Consider the following 20,674-nt stretch of genomic DNA (forward strand, 5'->3'; position numbering starts at 1 on the left):
CAATTTGACTTCAAAAATCATGAAAATGTGTGAACAGATCTTAAAAAAAAAGACAGCGCCCCAATACAATTCAAATTCTTTGAATTGTAAAAAAAGCAAGAGCACCGCAATATAGCTTCGCTCAGCTTACAGCTTTGCAGCTATAATTAAAAAACATGCATTGTGCCAATTTCATTCTAACTGTTTCTTTCTTTAAATGGGATTTCTTGGAAAGATCTTAATTCAAATACAGCGAAGGTACATGTAAATGCATCCTTTCAAAGATTTCTCATACACAGAAACCAAATACTGCAACAGCAGCAATTCATTGAGTAACTGATAACTTCACTTACGGTCCTTTTGAGCGCATCATTTGAGGCAACGAAGAATAAAATTAAGCTGAGCTTCAAGTAGAAATGATACATTGTGTATCTGAAACGAATCATAAAATGGTAAACCATTCAACTGTGCTAATATTGAAAGCGTCAGATGAGTGTGAAATTGTTGTGTTGATGTGGTAATCGAATAAACAACAGAGGCGGAGGGTTCAAAGTCACATTAATGATGTGACTTTAGTCACATTATTGGAACCTCTTTCAACGTATGAAACCTCTCATTTTTCTGTTTTAAAATTTGTCCCAAAAACCAATATCTCTGTATATCTATCTCTCTATATTTTTGAGTTTTCATTGTTTTGACAAGTTAGTTATAGAGGAAATTCCGTCTTACTTAATTAGTGTGTTTTACACTACAGCCTCAAAACACGAAGCTTCAGTAACAAATGAATATGATAAAGTTAAGATTGCGTAACTTGAATAAACATTTTCATGAATGAATATAAATTTTTCTATTACTGCACATAAATGGCTAAGTCTGTCACAATTCCTTCCCAATGATAAGTGGTGTGACCATCTCTGTTCTACATTCTGAATACTCCAAAGTGAGTGTCCTTCACAGGCTGTTGAAGAGTCGCTTGTAAGCTCAAACCCAACACCTGCCGAGTGTCTTTTGGGTCAATTATTCCATCATCCCACAGTCTGGCACTTGCAAAATATGGATGACCTAGAAACAAATCAAAATTTGCAGAAAACCCACCCAATTTAATCTGCTGCTGCGAAAGTGTTTAGCGGAATAGGCAAAATCATGTTTCGCCGCTAAAATAATTTTTTGGGTCTTTCCCATTATAGCCCCCCCCCCCCCCCCCCACCAGCTTACATAACATATACTCCCCATTATGGCATTATGGTAAATATACCATAATGGGGGACTATAATTTCATGGGGGGCTATAATGGGAAAGACCCTAATTTTTTCAGCAAGAAGAACTAATGAATTTTTGCACGCGGGATCAAGTTTCTTCCTTCAAAATGAAATTGAACAACTTACCAAAGCATTTTGAGTTCTATAGTTGTTTTGCCATATCGTTATATTCGACAAAATTGGGGATCAACATACACAAAGAAAAGGAGTAGAAAACAACAGCTGAATAAACAGAAACTGAATATATCCAAGAGTGTACAACTGCGGTGTACATATTCGACAAGACTTACTCAGCAAATACAGAATTTGGGCATCGAAGACGAACAGGCGTAAAACTAATTACTCGCTGCAAGTATCTAATTTTAACCAGAAAAATGGGAGCGGCTGTACAAAACATCGATTCTAGAGCACCAACAGGATGTCTCCAACATTAGATAGGTTGTTTCAATGAGGCAGAGTTTGATCAATTGGTCCTTCCTGAAGTAACTACCCAGGTTCCTGAAGTAACTACCCAGGTTGATATACTCGTTGAAAATGCAAATGGTGCTAGTTCTAAATGAACAAAACACAGTGTTACTCCTGTTCTTCAAATTGAATAACCAGACCGAGGTTTTCAGTCTGACCAACGTTCAAACGATGAAAACCATCTCTAACGTATCATCTTAGATTGTCAGATCCGGTCAGAAATGCTCTCAAAGGTTGCAAAGGGGTGCATATCAGGCACAGACAGCCTTCTCAACTGCAGATTTTTTTTGCTAATAGCAAGTGCCTCGTGGGGCATCTAATAAAGGAGTCAAAAAGCAACCACACCAAAAAAGTTAATGTGGCACAAATTTGAACGCTGGCAGACAGGTGATTACGGAGGATTTTGGGATGAAGCACAATCAAGAAAACAATCAAAGTCAACTAGCAATTCTTCATTAAGTACCTCGACAGCTCGTGCTAAAATACTGTCTGCAGTGTTAGTTTGGTCGTTCTCGAACGGAGTTGTAACGGCTGCTTTCCTATCAAAGACAGGGAAAACTTTACACCGCCCAGTTCGTTTCAGCGGTTTCAAATCTGTCCGGATATTTTGTTTTGGCAGTAAGATTTTGTGAACTGTATTATCCGCTATACTGTAGATTACCGTTGCATTAGTTGTTGCTTAATTAGTCCTGATAACTAGTTTTTCAGCTTTGCTGTTTAACCAACTTGTTTCTCTCAGAATAACAAAATAATTCAAATTGAAACAATACAACTTTGGCTTGGGTTTTTGTTAATAACTCAACTTATAATTCGAAATTGCAAATTCGGCTCCTAACAATTTGTTAAGGAGGACTTCAAGTAACTGTCAACCAAATTTCAAGTTTGTAGCGAACCTCCTCGTTAAGGGGGCGCTTTCAAAGCGACTCAGATATAACAAATCTGATTCAATTTTATAAACAACTTTCTGTTTCTCAATTGGCTTCAATATCCACAAATATCAAAACTATGCTTGGCTTCGATAAAACCAGTGAGCGAAACTGACTATAAGCTTTGCATAGATTTTCTCTTACTGAGGAACTTTGTTCCTCAGAAAGAAAGTTTTGAGAATATCAAAGTTAATTCTCTTTTCACAAGTCAAAGTTAGGTTAAAACTGTACAATCACTAATATGATCTACAGAAACAAGACATGATAACAAGTAATTTACCACTGAAGAAATGTGCTTCAATACGCAATGTATGTCAGTTTAATTTAGCCAAAATTGAAAAATTTAAACTGATTTTTGGTAGTTTTTCAAGCTCCTTTTATGTTGCTAGTCACGTGGGGTTTACATGTCAAATTGAACTGTTGATTGGTTGTAGATCACTATGTTGTAAGATTCCCTGAAGGCACTGAGTTGGGGGATCGGGATACGTTATACGGTGCCCTGCATTCTCCGAATTGGTAAAAAATCGCAAAATTCATCGAATCTGGCATACCAATTTGGTATCTCTTACTCCGTTTGAGCAAAATTTGTGTGATTGTGAACACGTTAATATGTGGCAACAAAGCGTAGTTCGAGTTTGAGTTTCAGTTTAACTTCATGTATGGCGATTGCGTACTGATAATAGTTAGTAAATATAAATGTTGAACAAAGTGAACAAATCCATATGGCTTTGATAGAATGTAGCATTAAATTTCGCTTGTCATGCCATTCTAACTTCACTGCTTGAAATGGCCTTGAAACGCTATTCAATTTTGTTGCTGAGTTAGTATGCTCAGCCACCACAGGATTTGCACACGCCATTAGCTAAATGCGTAACAATCTTGAAAAATTACAACCCACTGAAAAAAGGTCATGATCAGTTTGAAGAATTAGAGTACTCAAACCACTTTGACATGGCAAAGTGTTTGCTTACGCAGATTAAATAATTTTCTAACTTTAACGTTTTAGAGGTCAACAGCCAGCACGGGTCAACTACCACGTTTTATTGCAACAGTTTGTTACAGTCCTAATTTGACAGCACTCAACAAAGGAAAACTAGGGTTAGTCCAATTGCTGTGGATGAAATTCTCCCGCGTCTGGCGGCAAAATGCATCTCAACGGAAGCAGGCCCGGACTAACAAGAGCCATTAATACCAAGACTACTTGGAGTCGCGGTTAAAGGAGCTGCCGAAAGCATTGTGGAAGCTTGAAAACACATTAAGAAAACTGCATAACGCACGAAGCGGAAGTATTTTGCATATTGACTTGCGTTTAACTAAATCAAACGGAGCAATCTTCTGAGCAGTGCTAAAAATGGTATGCCTAGAGCAAATAACAATAAAAATATTGTTATTTGCAAAAGTAACTTTGTAACCAACAGTAAGCAGTCAGTTTTGAGGTGCAACAAGTAAATTTCTAGGGACCTCATCTGTTTTCATTAACAATATGCCAATAATTGTTGAATCTAAGCAAAAGACAACAAACCATTTGCATTATTCATAGTATAACGATGAAACAATAGCAGCAACCAAAAATCAGTTGAGCGAAGTCTTAGTAGATCTTTATCTCAAGAAAAAATAGAGCACAAAAATGATGTTTGAGCTTTGGTCTGTTGAGAAAATGAGTACTGCTGACAGCGAAGTTATAGGGACTAATAAAGGCTCACAACCCTTTGTAGCCTCACCTTTGCCAAAACTATTTTGCAAAATTTAGTTTTTATCGGACAACTTGACTTTTCTGAACGATACACAAGGTGCTATGGACATTTTAAGGCACTGTCGTGGTGTAAAAAGATGTTCTTTTTTCTATTCAATGCAACTACTTTCTATCGATGCTCTCAATGCCTTAGAGTGTTTTGATAACCTCCTACCACTTCTGAAGGTATACTTGATTGCACTTTGACATACAGCGATCAAGCATGTCTCCCAATCAGAAAAGCGGCGTGCTAATGAGGCGAGCGATTGACAAGTTGAAAGCAATCAATGTGGGGTTAGTATGGCAGCTGAAACATCGGTGTGTTAAAATAGCATGACAGCGAACGAAAACGACTAGAGGCCCTTGGTTTTATCAAAAGGGTTGTGGGATGAAGCGGCAACCCATCTCACTGAACAATTGATAATGCAACTTTAATTAATCTCCACAGTAAAGAAAGTGTTACCAATAAGATTGTGCCTTTAAAAACTCACGCAAAATTGACAATGACGAAAATGGAATTAAACACACGTGATAGTAACAACGATTTGATTAGGTAGCTGAGCCATGATTTAATAAAAAGTAATAGTAACTCAAATTCTCCAACCAACTACTGGGCTTCCACGACAGAAAGTTCACCAAGGACGAAAGCGCGGTCACTAGCGTTATCTACCTCAATCAGGAGCGTGGCTTTCTGAATCTCCAGTTACATGTTTCATCGAACGAATTTCGAGTAGTCATGAAGTACCAACTTGCTGTTCCCGGGTATGAAGATAAAATGAAATGCCTCCTTTTTGCAGGTCTGGTTTTTCTGGACAAACATCGGCCACGCTATATCATGCTACGACCGTGTGTACATAGGGCGGCACAATTGCATTAGAAAAATACTGTCTTCATGCAGCAACTGTCTGTTAACAGAAGAGTCTGCTACTCGACAATAACTATAGACGAGGTAATGCGTACAAAAATTGAATAAGTTACCACAATGGATCCGGTTGGCAAACAAATGAAAACATTTCTAAGAAAACGTTGAATGATTTCTTGCTCTCACAACATAAAAAAACTCCTTTGAATAGCAACGCAGGAGCTTTCAAAAGTTTTTATTTTTAGGAGTTCGTCAATGACGCAAAAAATGTGTTTAAAGGTGAAGAAGTAGGTATTATTGATGGATCAAAGAGTCCTTGGATCTTATCGGAAACGTAGACTCCTGCAGACAATACATAGATGATCAAAAGCAAAACTATCTACGTATATTGCAAAAATTAGCAAAACAGCGAAAATTGCACCTCAAAATGTGTACAAATGCTTGACGTGCAACATAAATTAACCTTCTTATCGAGGACAACGCCACACATTCAACTTGTTGGAAGAAGCCGGGAAAGTTATCAATGATCAACTAATCCCTAACATTGTATATAACACCAATTATGACGAGACCTATCGCGACATATTTTCACTCCCCGTACGCGAAGGCAGACTCAGCATCATTTGTCCTGAAGATATAATTCTCGAATATCAACGTCGTTCAAAATCCATTTCAGAGCCGCTATCCCTCGGGGACGTATCAAATTTCGAGTCCGAACAATTAAAAAGAGTTGAGAAGATCATAAAAGATAAATCAGTGAACATGAGAAAAAAATCCAGCATTAAAAATTGTTTGAATGCAAGCAAAATGTTTGCAATTGACTTAGCCTCTGAAAAGGGAGTTTCATGCTGGCTTAATGCCGTGTCATTGAAAAATGTAACTTCAATCTGTCCAAGTCTGAATTCCGATATGGTATCGCCCTTCGGCATGCTTGGGAGCCCCCCAAACTTGCGTCCAACTGTTTGTGGCGAGCCATTCACAGTTGCCCATGCCCGTCACTGTCCCAGAGTCAGTTATACCATACCCACTTAAGACATAACAACATCCGTGACTCTTTCGCCAATCTGCTTGAGGAAATTTGTTCTGACGTTGAAATCGATCCCAATTTTCTGCCGTTGCAATGCGAGTCCTCCGCAAATAAAAAAAACAGCACTGAAGATGACGCACAATTCGATATTAAAGCCAATGGCCTCTGGGTCAGCAGATTCACAAAAACATTCTTCGATGCAAAATTTCCAACCCTTTTGCGAAAAGCTGCCCGATAAAAATCGAAGACGCGTATAGCTACTATGAGAATATCAAAAAATTGAAACACGAGCCTCGAGTTATAAATGTCGAGGTCACTTTCAGTCAATTAATTTTTTCTTGCACGGGAGGAGCAGAACCTTCAGCAACTCGGGTGATAAAGCAAGTTGCCAGCAAACTGAGCCTTAAGAACGGCGATTCCTACGCCAACATCATCATGTTTATCCGAACGAAAATCAGCTTTGAGCTACTCCAGAGCTCCGTACTCTGCCTGCGCGGTTCCCGCTCGCTCCGACGACCGCAGCCAGTTGAGTCTTCCATGGGGGCTATTGTCGAGGAAGGGAGGCTTTAAGTTGATTCTCCTTTGTTTGATTTTCATTTAGATGTTTTACGTTTCGATAATCTTTATCCCATTTAAGTTGATTACTGGTTTGTAGCAAACCCTTCGCTGTATCAAAACTTCTCTCATCTCCTTTTTAAATTTGTTGTTGTTCTTAACTGGCACTGATAGAAATAATTTTTTGTCAGCATTTTAGTAAATACTGTTCTTGACCTTTAATATACTTTTGAATACATTTGCAGGGAATGAAATCTACTGTAAATAGTGAACTGTTAATATGTGATCTGTTAATGACTTTTAATTTCTTCTCTCAATTTTTAGGAAGAAAACAATTGGACGAAAATTTTATAATGTGATTTTTTTAAGACAATTGATTGATGTTTATTATTTTGTTTGAATGATTTGAAGTGTTTTTTGTTTCAAGTATATTTAACCATATGGTTATATAATTTTATTTGTTACAAAAACATACCCGGCAGATTGCCGGAAAATAGCCGCCGTTGATTCCAATAAGCATGACTGGGATTGAAATAACAGAAGACATTGAAAAAAAAAGATTTCTTAAGTCCGATTTATTTTGATGGCATTTCGTAGTTGAACATACTTCTGTTTCTTAGAGAGAGGATACAGGGGCTACTATCAATAACAATAAACATTAGAGAGAGGTAACTAATACTTATAGGACCGAAGTTCAAATAGCGGGCATCTAAAATTGGGCTTTATGGGTTTATCCCGTTTCTATTTCTGACTTCAATTTTTTATACTGACTGTTCATTTTGAATTGCTTTGCTGAGCAACTGATGTTCAAAATCACTTTTAGCAGAATGAGAGAAGAGAGAAACTAGCCTAGAGAAGTCAAAAAGATTTCACGCAAAATGTTGAAAAGGCGGCAAAATGAGGTAAAGTGAAACAATTTTTTATTCGACGAAGTAAAAAACATAGCAGGACAAGTCCTGACGTACAATTCAAAGAATTTTCATTGACTAAACAGAGAAAAACCAGACCTAGAATGGACTAAGAGTGAATTGAGAAAACCATTTTCAAAAAATTCTGACAAAAAAATAAGAAAAAAAAACAGAAAATCAATGTGAAAATGCCGCACGTGAACGAAAAAACCACTAACGAGAAATGAAATTTAATTCACACAAAAAACTAAGCCTAGAATGAGCTTTGAATGGATTGGGAAAACCATTGAGAAAAAATTCGATCCAAAAAATCGAAAAAAAACAGTAAAAATCAGAGTGAAATTGCCGCATGTGAACAAAAAACCACTACCGAGAAACCGAATTTTTGTTCAAACACCATTTTCTCACTCTACTTTAAAATTAGAGCGAAAAAAATTCACGCCGCAAAACCACTCGCTTTTTCGCTCCATTTCCTGTTTCGGCGTGACCAAAATCACTACTCCAATTTGACTTCAAAAATCATGAAAATGTGTGAACAGATCTTAAAAAAAAAAGAGACAGCGCCCCAATGCAATTCAAATTCTTTGAATTGTAAAAAAAAATAGGAGCGCTATAATAGCCGGCTGAGAAGATGAGGGCGGCTATTAAAAAACAACAAGCCGAGTTGGATGCAGGACAACCATTAGTTTTTACGTTAAATTCATCTTTGCACTGCAAATAGATCTTTTATCACATGCGGCGCGGCTAAGAGGTTTGGAATAGCCGTGCCAGCTTAGAAAAGCACTACGCTCAGCAAAGCAATAAAGCAGGAATTTAGTTTGTCCCGCTGGCATTTGAGAAGTTTGTTTGATATTTACCTCACCAGTGAGCGGTGGACAAAATAGTAGTCATAATGGCAAGACACAGAAAATTGGGCAAATCAGGAGATACAGAAAACTCCGAAATGAAGTTTTCGGTGACATGAATAGGAATATTCTGACATCTATTATAGGATTAACTTCGCAGCATATAATGCAATAACCAGAGTGATGCATTCAAATAATCAACCAAACTTCTAGACAACCATCCAGGTTGTCCAGTTTCTTTTCAAAAAATGTTATTGAGTTCTTTAAACATTACCATGAGCACTTGATATTAACGTTCACTTCCTTAGCATATGGAAAAAGGAAACAATTGAAAACCGTATCACCGACCTTCCTTTTCAAAACTGGCAATGATTGGCTTTTTGATCCTGTCCTCGTGCTCTTTCGTGAACTCCTGTCCCTCTTTGGCCTTCTGGTTACGTTGGATTGTGGCCAGCACAGTGGCTGCCTGTTCTCCGCCCATCACACTAATACGAGAGTTAGGCCACGTGTACAGGAAATTCGGACTATAAGCTCGACCACACATGCCATAGTTACCTTAAATATCAGGCTTTCAGACGCTAGCATTGCATTCAGGGTTAATGAAATGACACGCAAAAATGTATTAATTATTTTAGCAATTCTATGAATTTAAACATAAAAATGAGCGAAACCAGCCAACTTTTTGACATTGACATTGACTCACTGGAATTCACTTTTGACTAAAAATATGAGCACAGTTTTTAAATAGCCATAAAAAATGAGCAGCATTCTCGAAACAAACTCTTGCACAAAATCAAGGGGAGATCCTTTTCATGTTGTCACTCAAAAACTGCAAAATTTTCAAGCATATTTGTTCTTGGGAAAGAGTAGAATTTCTATCGAGCAGAATGAATCTATGCAAACCTGCTCCAAATGATCCACCAATGATTAGAGTGATTTTGGGCACATTGGCACACGAGACAGCAGTGACCATTTTAGCTCCATCTTTGGCTATGCCCCCGGCCTCGTACTCCTTACCCACCATAAACCCTATAACACAAGTATTACAATATCGAGTCTATGTTTCACGATCCTAGCAAGTTTGGGACCTTCGGAAGATGTGCTAGTTCACGTCGATCCATTGAAAATTTACGGATTTGAGATTTAAACCTTCGATTACAACACCCATGATTTCACTTTTTAATAAAAGTGAAATAAAAGTAAAGTTTAAAATTTTTTTTAAAAAGTTATAATAATAATAATAATAATAATAATAATAATAATAATAATAATAATAATAATAATAATAATAATAATAATAATAATAATAATAATAATAATAATAATAATAATAATAATAATAATAATAATAATAATAATAATAATAATAATAATAATAATAATAATAATAATAATAATAATAATAATAATAATAATAATAATAATAATAATAATAATAATAATAATAATAATAATAATAAAAATAATAATAATAATAATAATAATAATAATAATAATAATAATAATAATAATAATAATAATAATAATAATAATAATAATAATAATAATAATAATAATAATAACAATAACAATAATAATAATAATAATAATAATAATAATAATAATAATAATAATAATAATAATAATAAAAATAATAATAATAATAGTAATAATAATAGTAATAATAATAAAAATAATAATAATAATAATAATAATAATAATAATGAATTTCACTAAACTTGGTTTTACCAAGCTTAGTAAGTCCCTAACGGGGCTAGAATTTGATTTCCCTCAAACAGTGTCCATCCACATGGGTATGATTTGTAATTAAAATACTTCTTAGCTAAATCAAATAGATATTCTTTGACTTCTCTTTTGAATTTGGGAGGACTTGAATATGGGTTATAGTTGGGAAAATCACGCGCCAGTGACATCGAATAGTTGAAGTTTGTAACTCGGTAGAAAAAATTAGATCGGCAACGCTGGCGATTACATTCGTTTGAGTATAAAAATATTTTCTCTTTTGATCGTGTTTTCGGATGTCCATTCCTTATTTGCCAAAATTGCTCTGCCCGCATATCTATCAAAGATGATAAAGCGAAAAATTAGGTTTCTCGAATAAAAAATATTGGTCTACATTTGATCTAATTTTCAATTACTATGCTCGCTTAGGAGTTAATACTTAAATGCAAATCATAACTGACCTGTAATATTCTGCATAAATAAAAGAGGAATTTTCCTCTGACAACAAATTTGTATGAAATGCGTCGCTTTCAATGCAGCTTCAGAGAATAAAACGCCATTATTCCCAATAATTCCCACTTTATTACCAAACAACTCGGCAAATCCAGTCACAATCGTATCGCCGTAAAGTTTTTTGAACTCGTGAAATCGACTGCCGTCGACAATTCGCGCAATTACTTCTCGAACATCAAAAGACTTCTTCAAATTGTCGCCAACAATACCGTAAATTTCCCCAGAGTTATACAACGGCTCTTCAAAAACGTTCGAGGTTGATGAATTGGGTGATCGGTTTAAATTGGAGACAATTTCACGGGCGATTTGTAGAGCATGGAAATCATTTTCAGCATAATGATCTGTGACACCTGATGATTTGCAATGAACATCAGCACCACCAAGATCCTCAGCAGAGACTATTTCACCAGTTGCGGCTAAAAACAATAATTACAGCTCAAGCAGATTAAAAACTAAACTTAAAAGCGAAGACACTTTAAATTCAAACTATATTTCACAAGTAGTGGGAAAAAGGTGCTATTCCGCCACTTCCTAATCGGAAGATGAATAAATACCACCTTTTTCCCACTACTCTATATATCTACTACTTGCTTATACCCCCCATTTTATCCACTACTATATATTAGCTCTATATTCAATCAAAAATCAATCAAAATCAAAAAACCAATCAAAATCAATCATTATTTTATGAATTACTCTAAGAGTGATTTTCACTCTTTATTTATTCTAAATCTGGTATTAATTAAGAAAAAAGGTCTAAATCTAAAATTAATATCAATAAAACCCAAAAACTACATGAAAGATAAATTAAAAGAAGAAGAATTAGCTTCTTGAATATTATACTTATAAACATGCTCTCTGAATTGATTTCTAGTATGACCATATCTATATCTATGAAGATAAATACATAGTCTACATTTCCTATTTCTAAATCTATATAGTGATATATGTTTATAAACATTACACATACTACATACTAGATATTGATCAGGATCAGAATAATGATATCCCAAATGTTCTATATAATCTTTCACTTTAACCAAATTTTTACATACATAACAAGAATATTCTAATTCTTTACAATTATTACAACATTCTTTCCAAGGTTTATTCAAACACTTATTGCATTTCATTTTCATTTTTCGAAAATTTTTTTTTTGATTATTTCCCTAAATAAATACATCATGTCTCAATCAACTAATACTAGTGTCATAAACTTCTGCGATGTCTGTAATCTATCCTTTGAATCAAAGAAGGGTTTATACAGGCATCAATCATACGATCTCAAACATAAGGAACTATTGGAGAAAATGTTTGAGTCTGAAGAAGAAGAAATCTCGGAGAGGGTGTATAATTCGCATGAAGATGATTATATTATTAAAACTAACACCAAAACTAAGGATATTATTAAAACTAAGTATATTATTAAAACTGAAACTTAAACTGAAACATGCTGGGTTTGTGGCGATAAGATTAAAAATCTGATAGGTCTACAAACTCACACGAATAAACACTGGAGAGAAAACGTTGTTTTAAACAATAATTATAATATTAAATCAAGCTTTAATCAAAGGAAGTTATATATTACTAAATCTAATGGTAGTTTTATCAAGGATATTAATGAACCAGTAGATTACATATTAGACGAGTTTAAACCATTTAAATCATATAAATATAAAGTTACCGCCAACTGCTTATATAAGAAGAGAGACTCAGAAGAAGAAAAGACTACTAATATAAACTTTAGAGCCGATGAATATATGGATAAAGATCACCGACTGAATCTAAACCAATGGCTTGCATCCTGTAACTGAACATGCAACTAAGAGAAAATAAGTATATTAATAATCTAGTCGATGACTGGGATTAAAATGAAACCGCATATGATTATACAACAAAAATCCAAAATAAATATAATATCAATATTTGGCTTTACAAGCCTGCTCAAGATAGTACCATAGCCAAAGTAGAACGCTTAGAGAAAAGTTCTAACTTTGTAAAAGATAGACAAAATGATAGGATTCTAGTTTGGAATGAACACTGTGCCCTAATTAAAAATGTAGAAGTTTTACTAGAAAGACCTAACACCAAACATGCAAAGTTCTGGTTTTGTGATAATTGCACATATTGGTTTAGCTCTCAATATAAACATGAAACACATGAATGCTGTGTCCAAATCAAACCAAAGATTGTTTGCCCTAAGTTAAAACAAATTAAAGTCAAGAATCAACATAGACAACAAGAAGTGAATATTGTTATATTTAGTGATATGGAATGTTACATGAAAGGAACAGACGAAAAGATTGGCAGCAATACATATAAGATATCTGAACATGTACCTATTGCTATTGGTTATAGTTGGCATAGCAAAGATGAAGTGCTTAGCAAAGATGAAGTGCTTAGCAAAGATGAAGTATATAACAGATCATACTTTGGTCCAGACTGCATCAAAGATTATGTTAGAGATTTATTAGAAACAGAAAAAGAACATAGTATTAAGATAAACAAAGCAATGATATTTACAGAAGAAGATAAATTGTATCATGCTAATGATATATGCCACATTTGTAATAAAAACTGTGTTAATAAAGTTAGAGATCACTGTCATCAAACAGGTAGATATAGAGGTCCAGCATGTAATATTTGTAACTTGAACTATAAACATCAAAATTTCATTCCAGTAATATTTCATAATGGTAAATGCTATGACTTCAATCTTTTATTTAATGAGATATTTAAACAGAATAATAGCAAGAGAAGAATTGATATCTTACCTAGTACTAATGGTAAAACTAGAATGTTTAGAGTAGGCATATTAAAGTTTATAGATAGTTACAGTTTCTTGACAATGTCTCTTGATAAAATAGCAAAAGTTTACAACATAAAAAAATAAAACATTATATCCTTATGAATACTTTAAGGATGAGAGTAGCTATAATACTAAATTAGGCAATCTATCAATTCAAGACTTTAGATCATCACTAACAACTAAGTTACCAACTCAAGATGAAGTAGATGATTTTAATAATTATAATAGTAATAAAACAGGTAAAGAATTAACATTAGAATATATGGAAAATGATATATTCATATTAGGAGATCGCTTCAATCTTTGTTAAACTAAACATGAATACATATAAACTCAATCCTCTACATTATATTAGTCTACCAAGCTACAGCTTCGATTGTTTCCTAAAACTAAGCAACGTTGAATTAGACACAAAACAACATGAGCAAATAATAAAAGACTTCATTAGTGCAATGAGAGGTGGCATATGTGGTGTTATGGGTGATAGATATATTAGAAGTCAAATAGAAAGCTATAGTCAAAGTCAAAGATCAATGGCAGAGCATGGCGAAGCATGGACGAAGTCCCATGACCGAAGGTCTATCTAGTACATTGATGCCAATAACTTATACCGTTATGCACTAATGCAAAAGCTACCATATAAAGATTTTGAGTACTCCAATACAACTCTAGATGAAGTATTAAATACTTCAGATGTTAAAGATTATGGCTATTGGCTTATCTGTGATTTAGAATACACTAATGAATGTAAAGAGAGAACTAGCAACTTCCAACTACTACCCCATGGAAGAGAAGTAAAGAATAATGAACTGGGATACAAACAAAGACCCCCAACTTCATCAAAAAGCAAGAAACTAATATTAGATCAGAATAATAAATGTGAATACCCAATACACTATCGGATGTTAAAGTTTGTTGTTGAGATGGGTATAAAGGTTACTAAAGTCCATAGAATAACTAAATTTAAGCAAGATTATATAATTAGAGACTACATTGAAATTAATACAAAAATGAGAGCTGAAGCTAAAACTGAACCTGAGAAAGATATATTTAAGTTAATGAATAATTCATTGTTTGGTAAAAGTTGTGAGAATCCATTAAAGTATCTAGAAGCTAAGATTCTAACCGATGATTATGAAATACTTAAAGCTGTTAGTAAACCAACATGTAAAGATGTAATTAGATATGAAAAGTATACTCTAATAGAATTCTATAAAAAAGAAAAACAATATGATAAGCCGATTTATTTAGGATCTACAGTACTAGAGCTCAGTTAGCTTCATATGTATAACTTCATTTATAATGTATTAAATCCCTCGCTTAAAGATATAATGTTACACTACATGGAAACGGATAGCTTCGTGTTAAGTTTTAGCGAGGGCAAGGTCGACAATGAGCACATGGATCTGAGTAATCTAGATAAACCAATAAAAACTAATAATAAGATACCGGGCAAACTTAAAAACGAATTAGGTAGTAAGATTATAGAAGAATTCGTGGTATTAAAACCCAAAACATATAGTATAAAGAACTATGGGGCAAAAGAGAAAGGAATAAAGAAAGAAAGTAATGGAAAGCACGAGGAATATTATAATGCTCTAATAGATAATAAGGAAAGGATAGTAGAGGAAAGCAGGATTCAAAAAATAGGAATTGTATGGCCACAATTAAGATAAGTAAAAGAAGTTTAAGTAATTTTGATGATAAAGATTTTATGTAAATAATAGAAAAAATTATCCCCTAGATGAGAACATGTATCTATTCAAAAGAGATCTAGTAAATAAAATCTGCGAACAAACTTTGTCTGTGGCAAGCCAAGCAGGTTGGGGAACCAAGGCCAAAGGCCCTTCCCTGATTAATAATACTACCTTAGAGCTATTAATAAAATTAGGGTTAGATGTAAGTAAAGAATCATTAGAAGCACTAATAAATAATATTAAAGAATTAACAATTAAGGAAGATAGAAAGTTTATTGAAACCGCTATTAGATTATATAATAACCTACCTACTTAATATAATAATATTTCTATATATATATATATATATATATATATATATATATAATGACTAAACTAGAAACACTTATAGAATTAAACTATCTAGAGAAACAGAACAGAAAGAACAGATTAGAAGATAAATTAATCAACAAGAATATTATGGTGAAATAGAAGAGTTATTTGATCCTTTGACTGAAACTTTAAATGCGAACAGTGAACACAATCTAGCATTAAGTGAACAAACATTAAGGGCAATAGATTGGCAAAATCAAGAGTTAGAAAAACAAACTAAGATGATCCAGCAAGCTAGCTCCCAGTTTAATGAAGCTTTAATGAAGTCCAATGGCAAAGCTGTAGAGGAAGCTCGAGATAAACCAGGAATTTTAGCAGATAAAGACACAGCTCAAATTATTAATTTAATGTCAGTTCAATCTAACCCTCAATTAAAGTTAAAGTTCGGAAATTTAGATATCGCTGAATTTGAAATGAATGGTGTTAAACTAATTTATCAAGAAAAAGCATTTATAGTTAAGGATATTATATATGAATTTTCAGATGTGTTTATAAAGTTTCTTACTAACCCAAATATAAAATATGGTGAAATCGAGGAAGATGAAAACAAAATTAAAAGGTTTTTATTTGATATTGGATATGATTTAGGAAAGGGGATAAGAAAAGTGCTAGATATAGAGCAGTAAAACGTATAATAGGTGTAAAAGATTATGTATATTGTAGGGGATTAAATAGCAACCTTAACCCAAATAATTTAGTAGAAAGACTAGAATTATTAATACCAGAAACAAAAGCGGGTCATGATATTATATGATGAAATGCTAGATATATCTAAGCAACTATTATCTATGAATATTATTAATCAAGAGCAACTAGATAATTTTGTTTTTAACTATGGTAAATAATTAATGATGGAAAAACAACAACTATCGGGGAACCCGCTTCACGGATTAGCTAAAGAAGTATTCAGTCCTCAAATAACAAAGTTTAGAAAAGAATAATACCATTATATAAAGATGAAACATGGTCAGCTGATTTAATTGATAAGTCATCTCTAAGTAAATACAATAATAATTATAAGTTTATATTAACTGTTATAGATATATTCACAAAATACGCATCGGCTATTCCATTAAAGAATAAATCTGGTTAATCTATAACTAATGGTTTTAAAATAGTATTAAGTGAAAATCCACAGGGTGGCTCTGAGAGTCGAAAACCAGAAAAGTTATGGGTAGATAGAGGTTGCGAGTTTTACAATATAACATTTAAATCTTTACTTAAAGAATATGAAACAAAACTATATTCTACTTATAGTGATTTAAAGGCTGTATTCATAGAGAGATTTAATAGAACATTATTACACATGATAAATAAACCTATGTTCATCAATGGCGATGGTAATTGGGTAAATAAATTAAATGCTGCTCTTGTAACATATAACAATAACATTCATTCAACAATTACTATGACACCTGTTGATGCTTCTAATAATCCCGATAGGGTTAGATACTCTTTCATTTATAGGAATATTAAACCTAAACTTAAGGTTGGTGATTATGTTAGAAATGCAGATAAACGTAATATCTTGTCTAAAGGTTACACTTCTAATTGGAATAGAGAATTGTTTAAAGTAAATGAAGTTCTAAAAACACAACCAACAACAAATAAAATAGAAGATATTAATGGAGATATAATAGAAGGTAAATATTACGAACAGGAATAATTAAAAATCGGAGTTTGATTTTGAATCGAATAATAATTTTAGAATCATTAAATATAGACCCTTGGTCTTAAGCCGGCAAGCCGGATTTATTTCTTAATATAAACAATGACAAGACATAGATTTAACCAAGCGAAACATCATATGGGGAATGGAAACACCCTAACACTAAGTAAGGCTCGTGGGTTATTCCTAGAAGATAATGATAACAATAATATGAAGGATACCTATAAAATTACGAATTGACATCCTCCTACAGATGAAGATGTTGTTAAAGAGTATTGTGACAATAACTTATTATCCTCTTCTAATAAAATAGACATTTTAAGTAGAAACATAACTGAACTAAGACAGGGTGACTTTGATACAGTTATAACTAAAACATTACAACTAAATGAAACTCAAGTTAATGATGAACTAATTAATGAGTTTATTGAATCAGCAAATGAAGTCAGAAAAACTGTTAACTTTTGTAATAAAGTTGCTGCTGATTATATCTCTAAATATAATCAATTAAAACAAGAATTTGATAATAATAAGTTTAATCAAAATATTACTAACATACATTTAGATGATATGTTTACTACGGGTCTAAAAAAATTTAAAAAAATTAATAAAAAGACTAATTCTGCCGTTGATGAAGCACTTATAAAGAATAAAAGGACAAAAGTACAATATATAATTTCTATACTTCTACGAAGTACGTTAGTTGATAATAAAGAGCAAGCAAGACTTGAGAAGCATTATGGTTTTAAACAAGAAGATATAACGAAAGAAATAGAAAGTTTTTTTACTAATGAAAATAAGCAAAGCTATGACGCAGTCCATGACCAATCCAACAGCACCGAGAGAGAGATTACTATATCCAGATTTGTCATCAGTATCAGAAAGATTGATAAATGAAAAGATCTTAGCTAATAATAAATTTAATAATAATATTAACATTATAAAAGATATTAGAAATTATTATGAAACTGAAACTAATAACTATAATAAGAAGTTAAGTAGACATAAAAATTATATTAATTATATTAACGTAGCTGAGATAACAAAAATACTATTATCATCAACTGCAACAACGGCAACAACAACATCAGTTGCATTAATAGGTATAGGATTACCTTATTCTATACCAACAGCTTTTGCTACGGCAACTGTTTGTGGTTCATTAACAAAAACAATTAATACTAAAATGAGAAATAAAATTATAAAGTATTCACAAATGTATATTTTAAGTAAACAGTTTAGCGACAAGTTTGATAAACTATATACTAAATCAATGAAAGATAATAAAATAGATAATGATGAATATAATGAATTAGTCAAGGTATATGAAGAATATAAGAAGAACAAGAAAAACAAGCTGAGTATTTTTTTAGATTAAAGATATTAGTGTTTAGTAATAATAGTATGTTTAGTAATAATAATATTAGTATTAATATTTATCGATAATCATAAACATAATATAAATATAATCATAACCATAATCATAATCATAATTATAATATAATCATAATCATAAATATAATCATAAACTTAATATATTCATAATCATAATCAAATAATTATCTCTTCTTAGTTCCTAAGTATAACCCTCTTCCTTTTTGAACTACCTTTAAACCTTCACCAGTAGTTGCAAATTTAATTAAATCAGGTGTGGCTGATAAAGCAGCTCTAGGGTTTCTACTTGCAGCTGCACTTCCTATTTTACTTGCTATTTCTAATGCTCTTACTGGATTATTAGCAACTTTCTTTCCAAAGTTAACCGTAGCTTTACCAACACTTTTGAAGAAATCTCAGCTTCTATTGTTGCATCAGATACTGTCATTGATTTATTCCTTCTATATTTAGTGCAGGATTCTCTTAACATTTTAGTACCTTTTGAAGTGATAGCTCCACTTATATTATTAGTACCACTATAATGTCTACCTCCAACACAATACGAATTAGTTTTGAACTTATTTAAAAGACTCATTTCTATACATAAAAAATAATGGAAGTTAAAAAGTATAATCCCTTTGTTGTTATTAAGCCTAAGCCTAAGGGTAAACCATTACCTAAGGCTACGATTAAGCCAAAGCCTAAAACTGAACGTGAAGCTAAGGGATTGACTCTAGATAATAAAAAGAAACTGGATACTATTTATGCGAAAGGTTTTGTTAAGACTAGTAGGAAATAGTTTGATTATCATTGATTTAGTCCTTGATTTGGTCATTGATTTAGTGATTGATTAAGTCATTAACTATAATTAAAATTATGATATAATATCAACCATCTTATTACCATCACTATTAACACTAATAACCTTTCTAGTTAATACTAATGCATGATATATAACATCTGCAACTGCAGCACTAAATTTAAAATTAAGTTGTATTGGTTGTGGACCTATATGATCACTTTGATATCTAGTATCAAATACATATATTCTATAACTGCTTTTGAATGATGTATGATTTATATACGGTTTTATATTATGTGGTAACCCATTATAATCTTTATTAAAGCTAACAATCTCTTTATAATTATTATTAAAGTCTCATTATAATTATTAGTACCATAATTATTATTCATTCTATCCTCGGGATACAACTCACTATCAATCTTACAATAACACTCAGTAACATTCATTATATCAAATGTACTTGCATCATGAGTTTGTTCATTAACATTATTATTTTCAAAACCAACTATTATATATTGTGATCTTTCCATCCCACTTTCCATACGTAGATCAAACAAGAAGTTAGTAGCATTGGGTACATTCTTATAAAATGTCTTTTTTCACAATAGCTAAAGTCTACATTATTCTTTTTACTTAAACCCTTTTTCACAAAAATTCTATTGTCAATACCAGGATCAATACTAGGCATACACCATGATATATCTCTAATATCTATATTACCATCATTACCAACTGCACCAGGATTAGCATTAATTCTATATAGAGCTCTATCATTATTATTTCTTTTTAATATTAGTTTAAATCCTAAACCATAAATAACCTTTTCTAAATCATTTACGAAACAAAATAGATCACTCATCTTAATCATCATATACATATGACCTCGTTGAGCAGCAATATGGTCACCTTTAAGTTGACTATCTCTATTGCCCTGATTCCTAACAAGAACACTCTCCTCTTCATCACCAATACTAGTTAATAACTTATACATCAATAGATTAGGATGACAATGATCTATATATTCTATAGTCCTGCCACCACTAATTTCAAGCTTAACTGAACTAAACAATGCCATCATACCACAATTAACTAATCTGATGTTAGCATCATTAGCAAATACACCACCAGCATCATCTGATACAACAAACTCTATCT

General features: G+C 32.5%; 2 protein-coding genes across 2 annotated transcripts in view; both read right to left on the bottom strand.

The window, feature by feature from the left end:
* LOC142349229 (glycosylated lysosomal membrane protein-like) overlaps window positions 1-472 on the bottom strand; it is a 30,243-nt gene extending 29,771 nt beyond the window's left edge. Inside the window, exon 1 of the mRNA XM_075400654.1 lies at window positions 333-472. Coding sequence (XP_075256769.1) covers window positions 333-440 — 108 coding nt within the window. The 5' untranslated portion in view covers window positions 441-472. The remainder of the gene's footprint in view (window positions 1-332) is intronic.
* A 277-nt stretch (window positions 473-749) lies between these two features.
* The window catches only part of LOC142349756 (methylcrotonoyl-CoA carboxylase beta chain, mitochondrial-like), a 30,366-nt gene continuing 10,441 nt past the window's right edge, over window positions 750-20,674 (bottom strand). The window contains exons 3-6 of the mRNA XM_075401513.1: window positions 10,742-11,209; window positions 9,462-9,587; window positions 8,907-9,113; window positions 750-1,041 (exon numbers count right to left, since the gene is read on the bottom strand). Of these exons, the coding sequence (XP_075257628.1) occupies window positions 899-1,041; window positions 8,907-9,113; window positions 9,462-9,587; window positions 10,742-11,209 (944 nt within the window). The 3' untranslated portion in view covers window positions 750-898. The remainder of the gene's footprint in view (window positions 1,042-8,906; window positions 9,114-9,461; window positions 9,588-10,741; window positions 11,210-20,674) is intronic.

The sequence above is a fragment of the Convolutriloba macropyga genome, chromosome 11, assembly GCF_964194025.1.
Source record: "Convolutriloba macropyga chromosome 11, txConMacr16.3, whole genome shotgun sequence".
NCBI classification, from domain to species: domain Eukaryota; kingdom Metazoa; phylum Xenacoelomorpha; order Acoela; family Convolutidae; genus Convolutriloba; species Convolutriloba macropyga.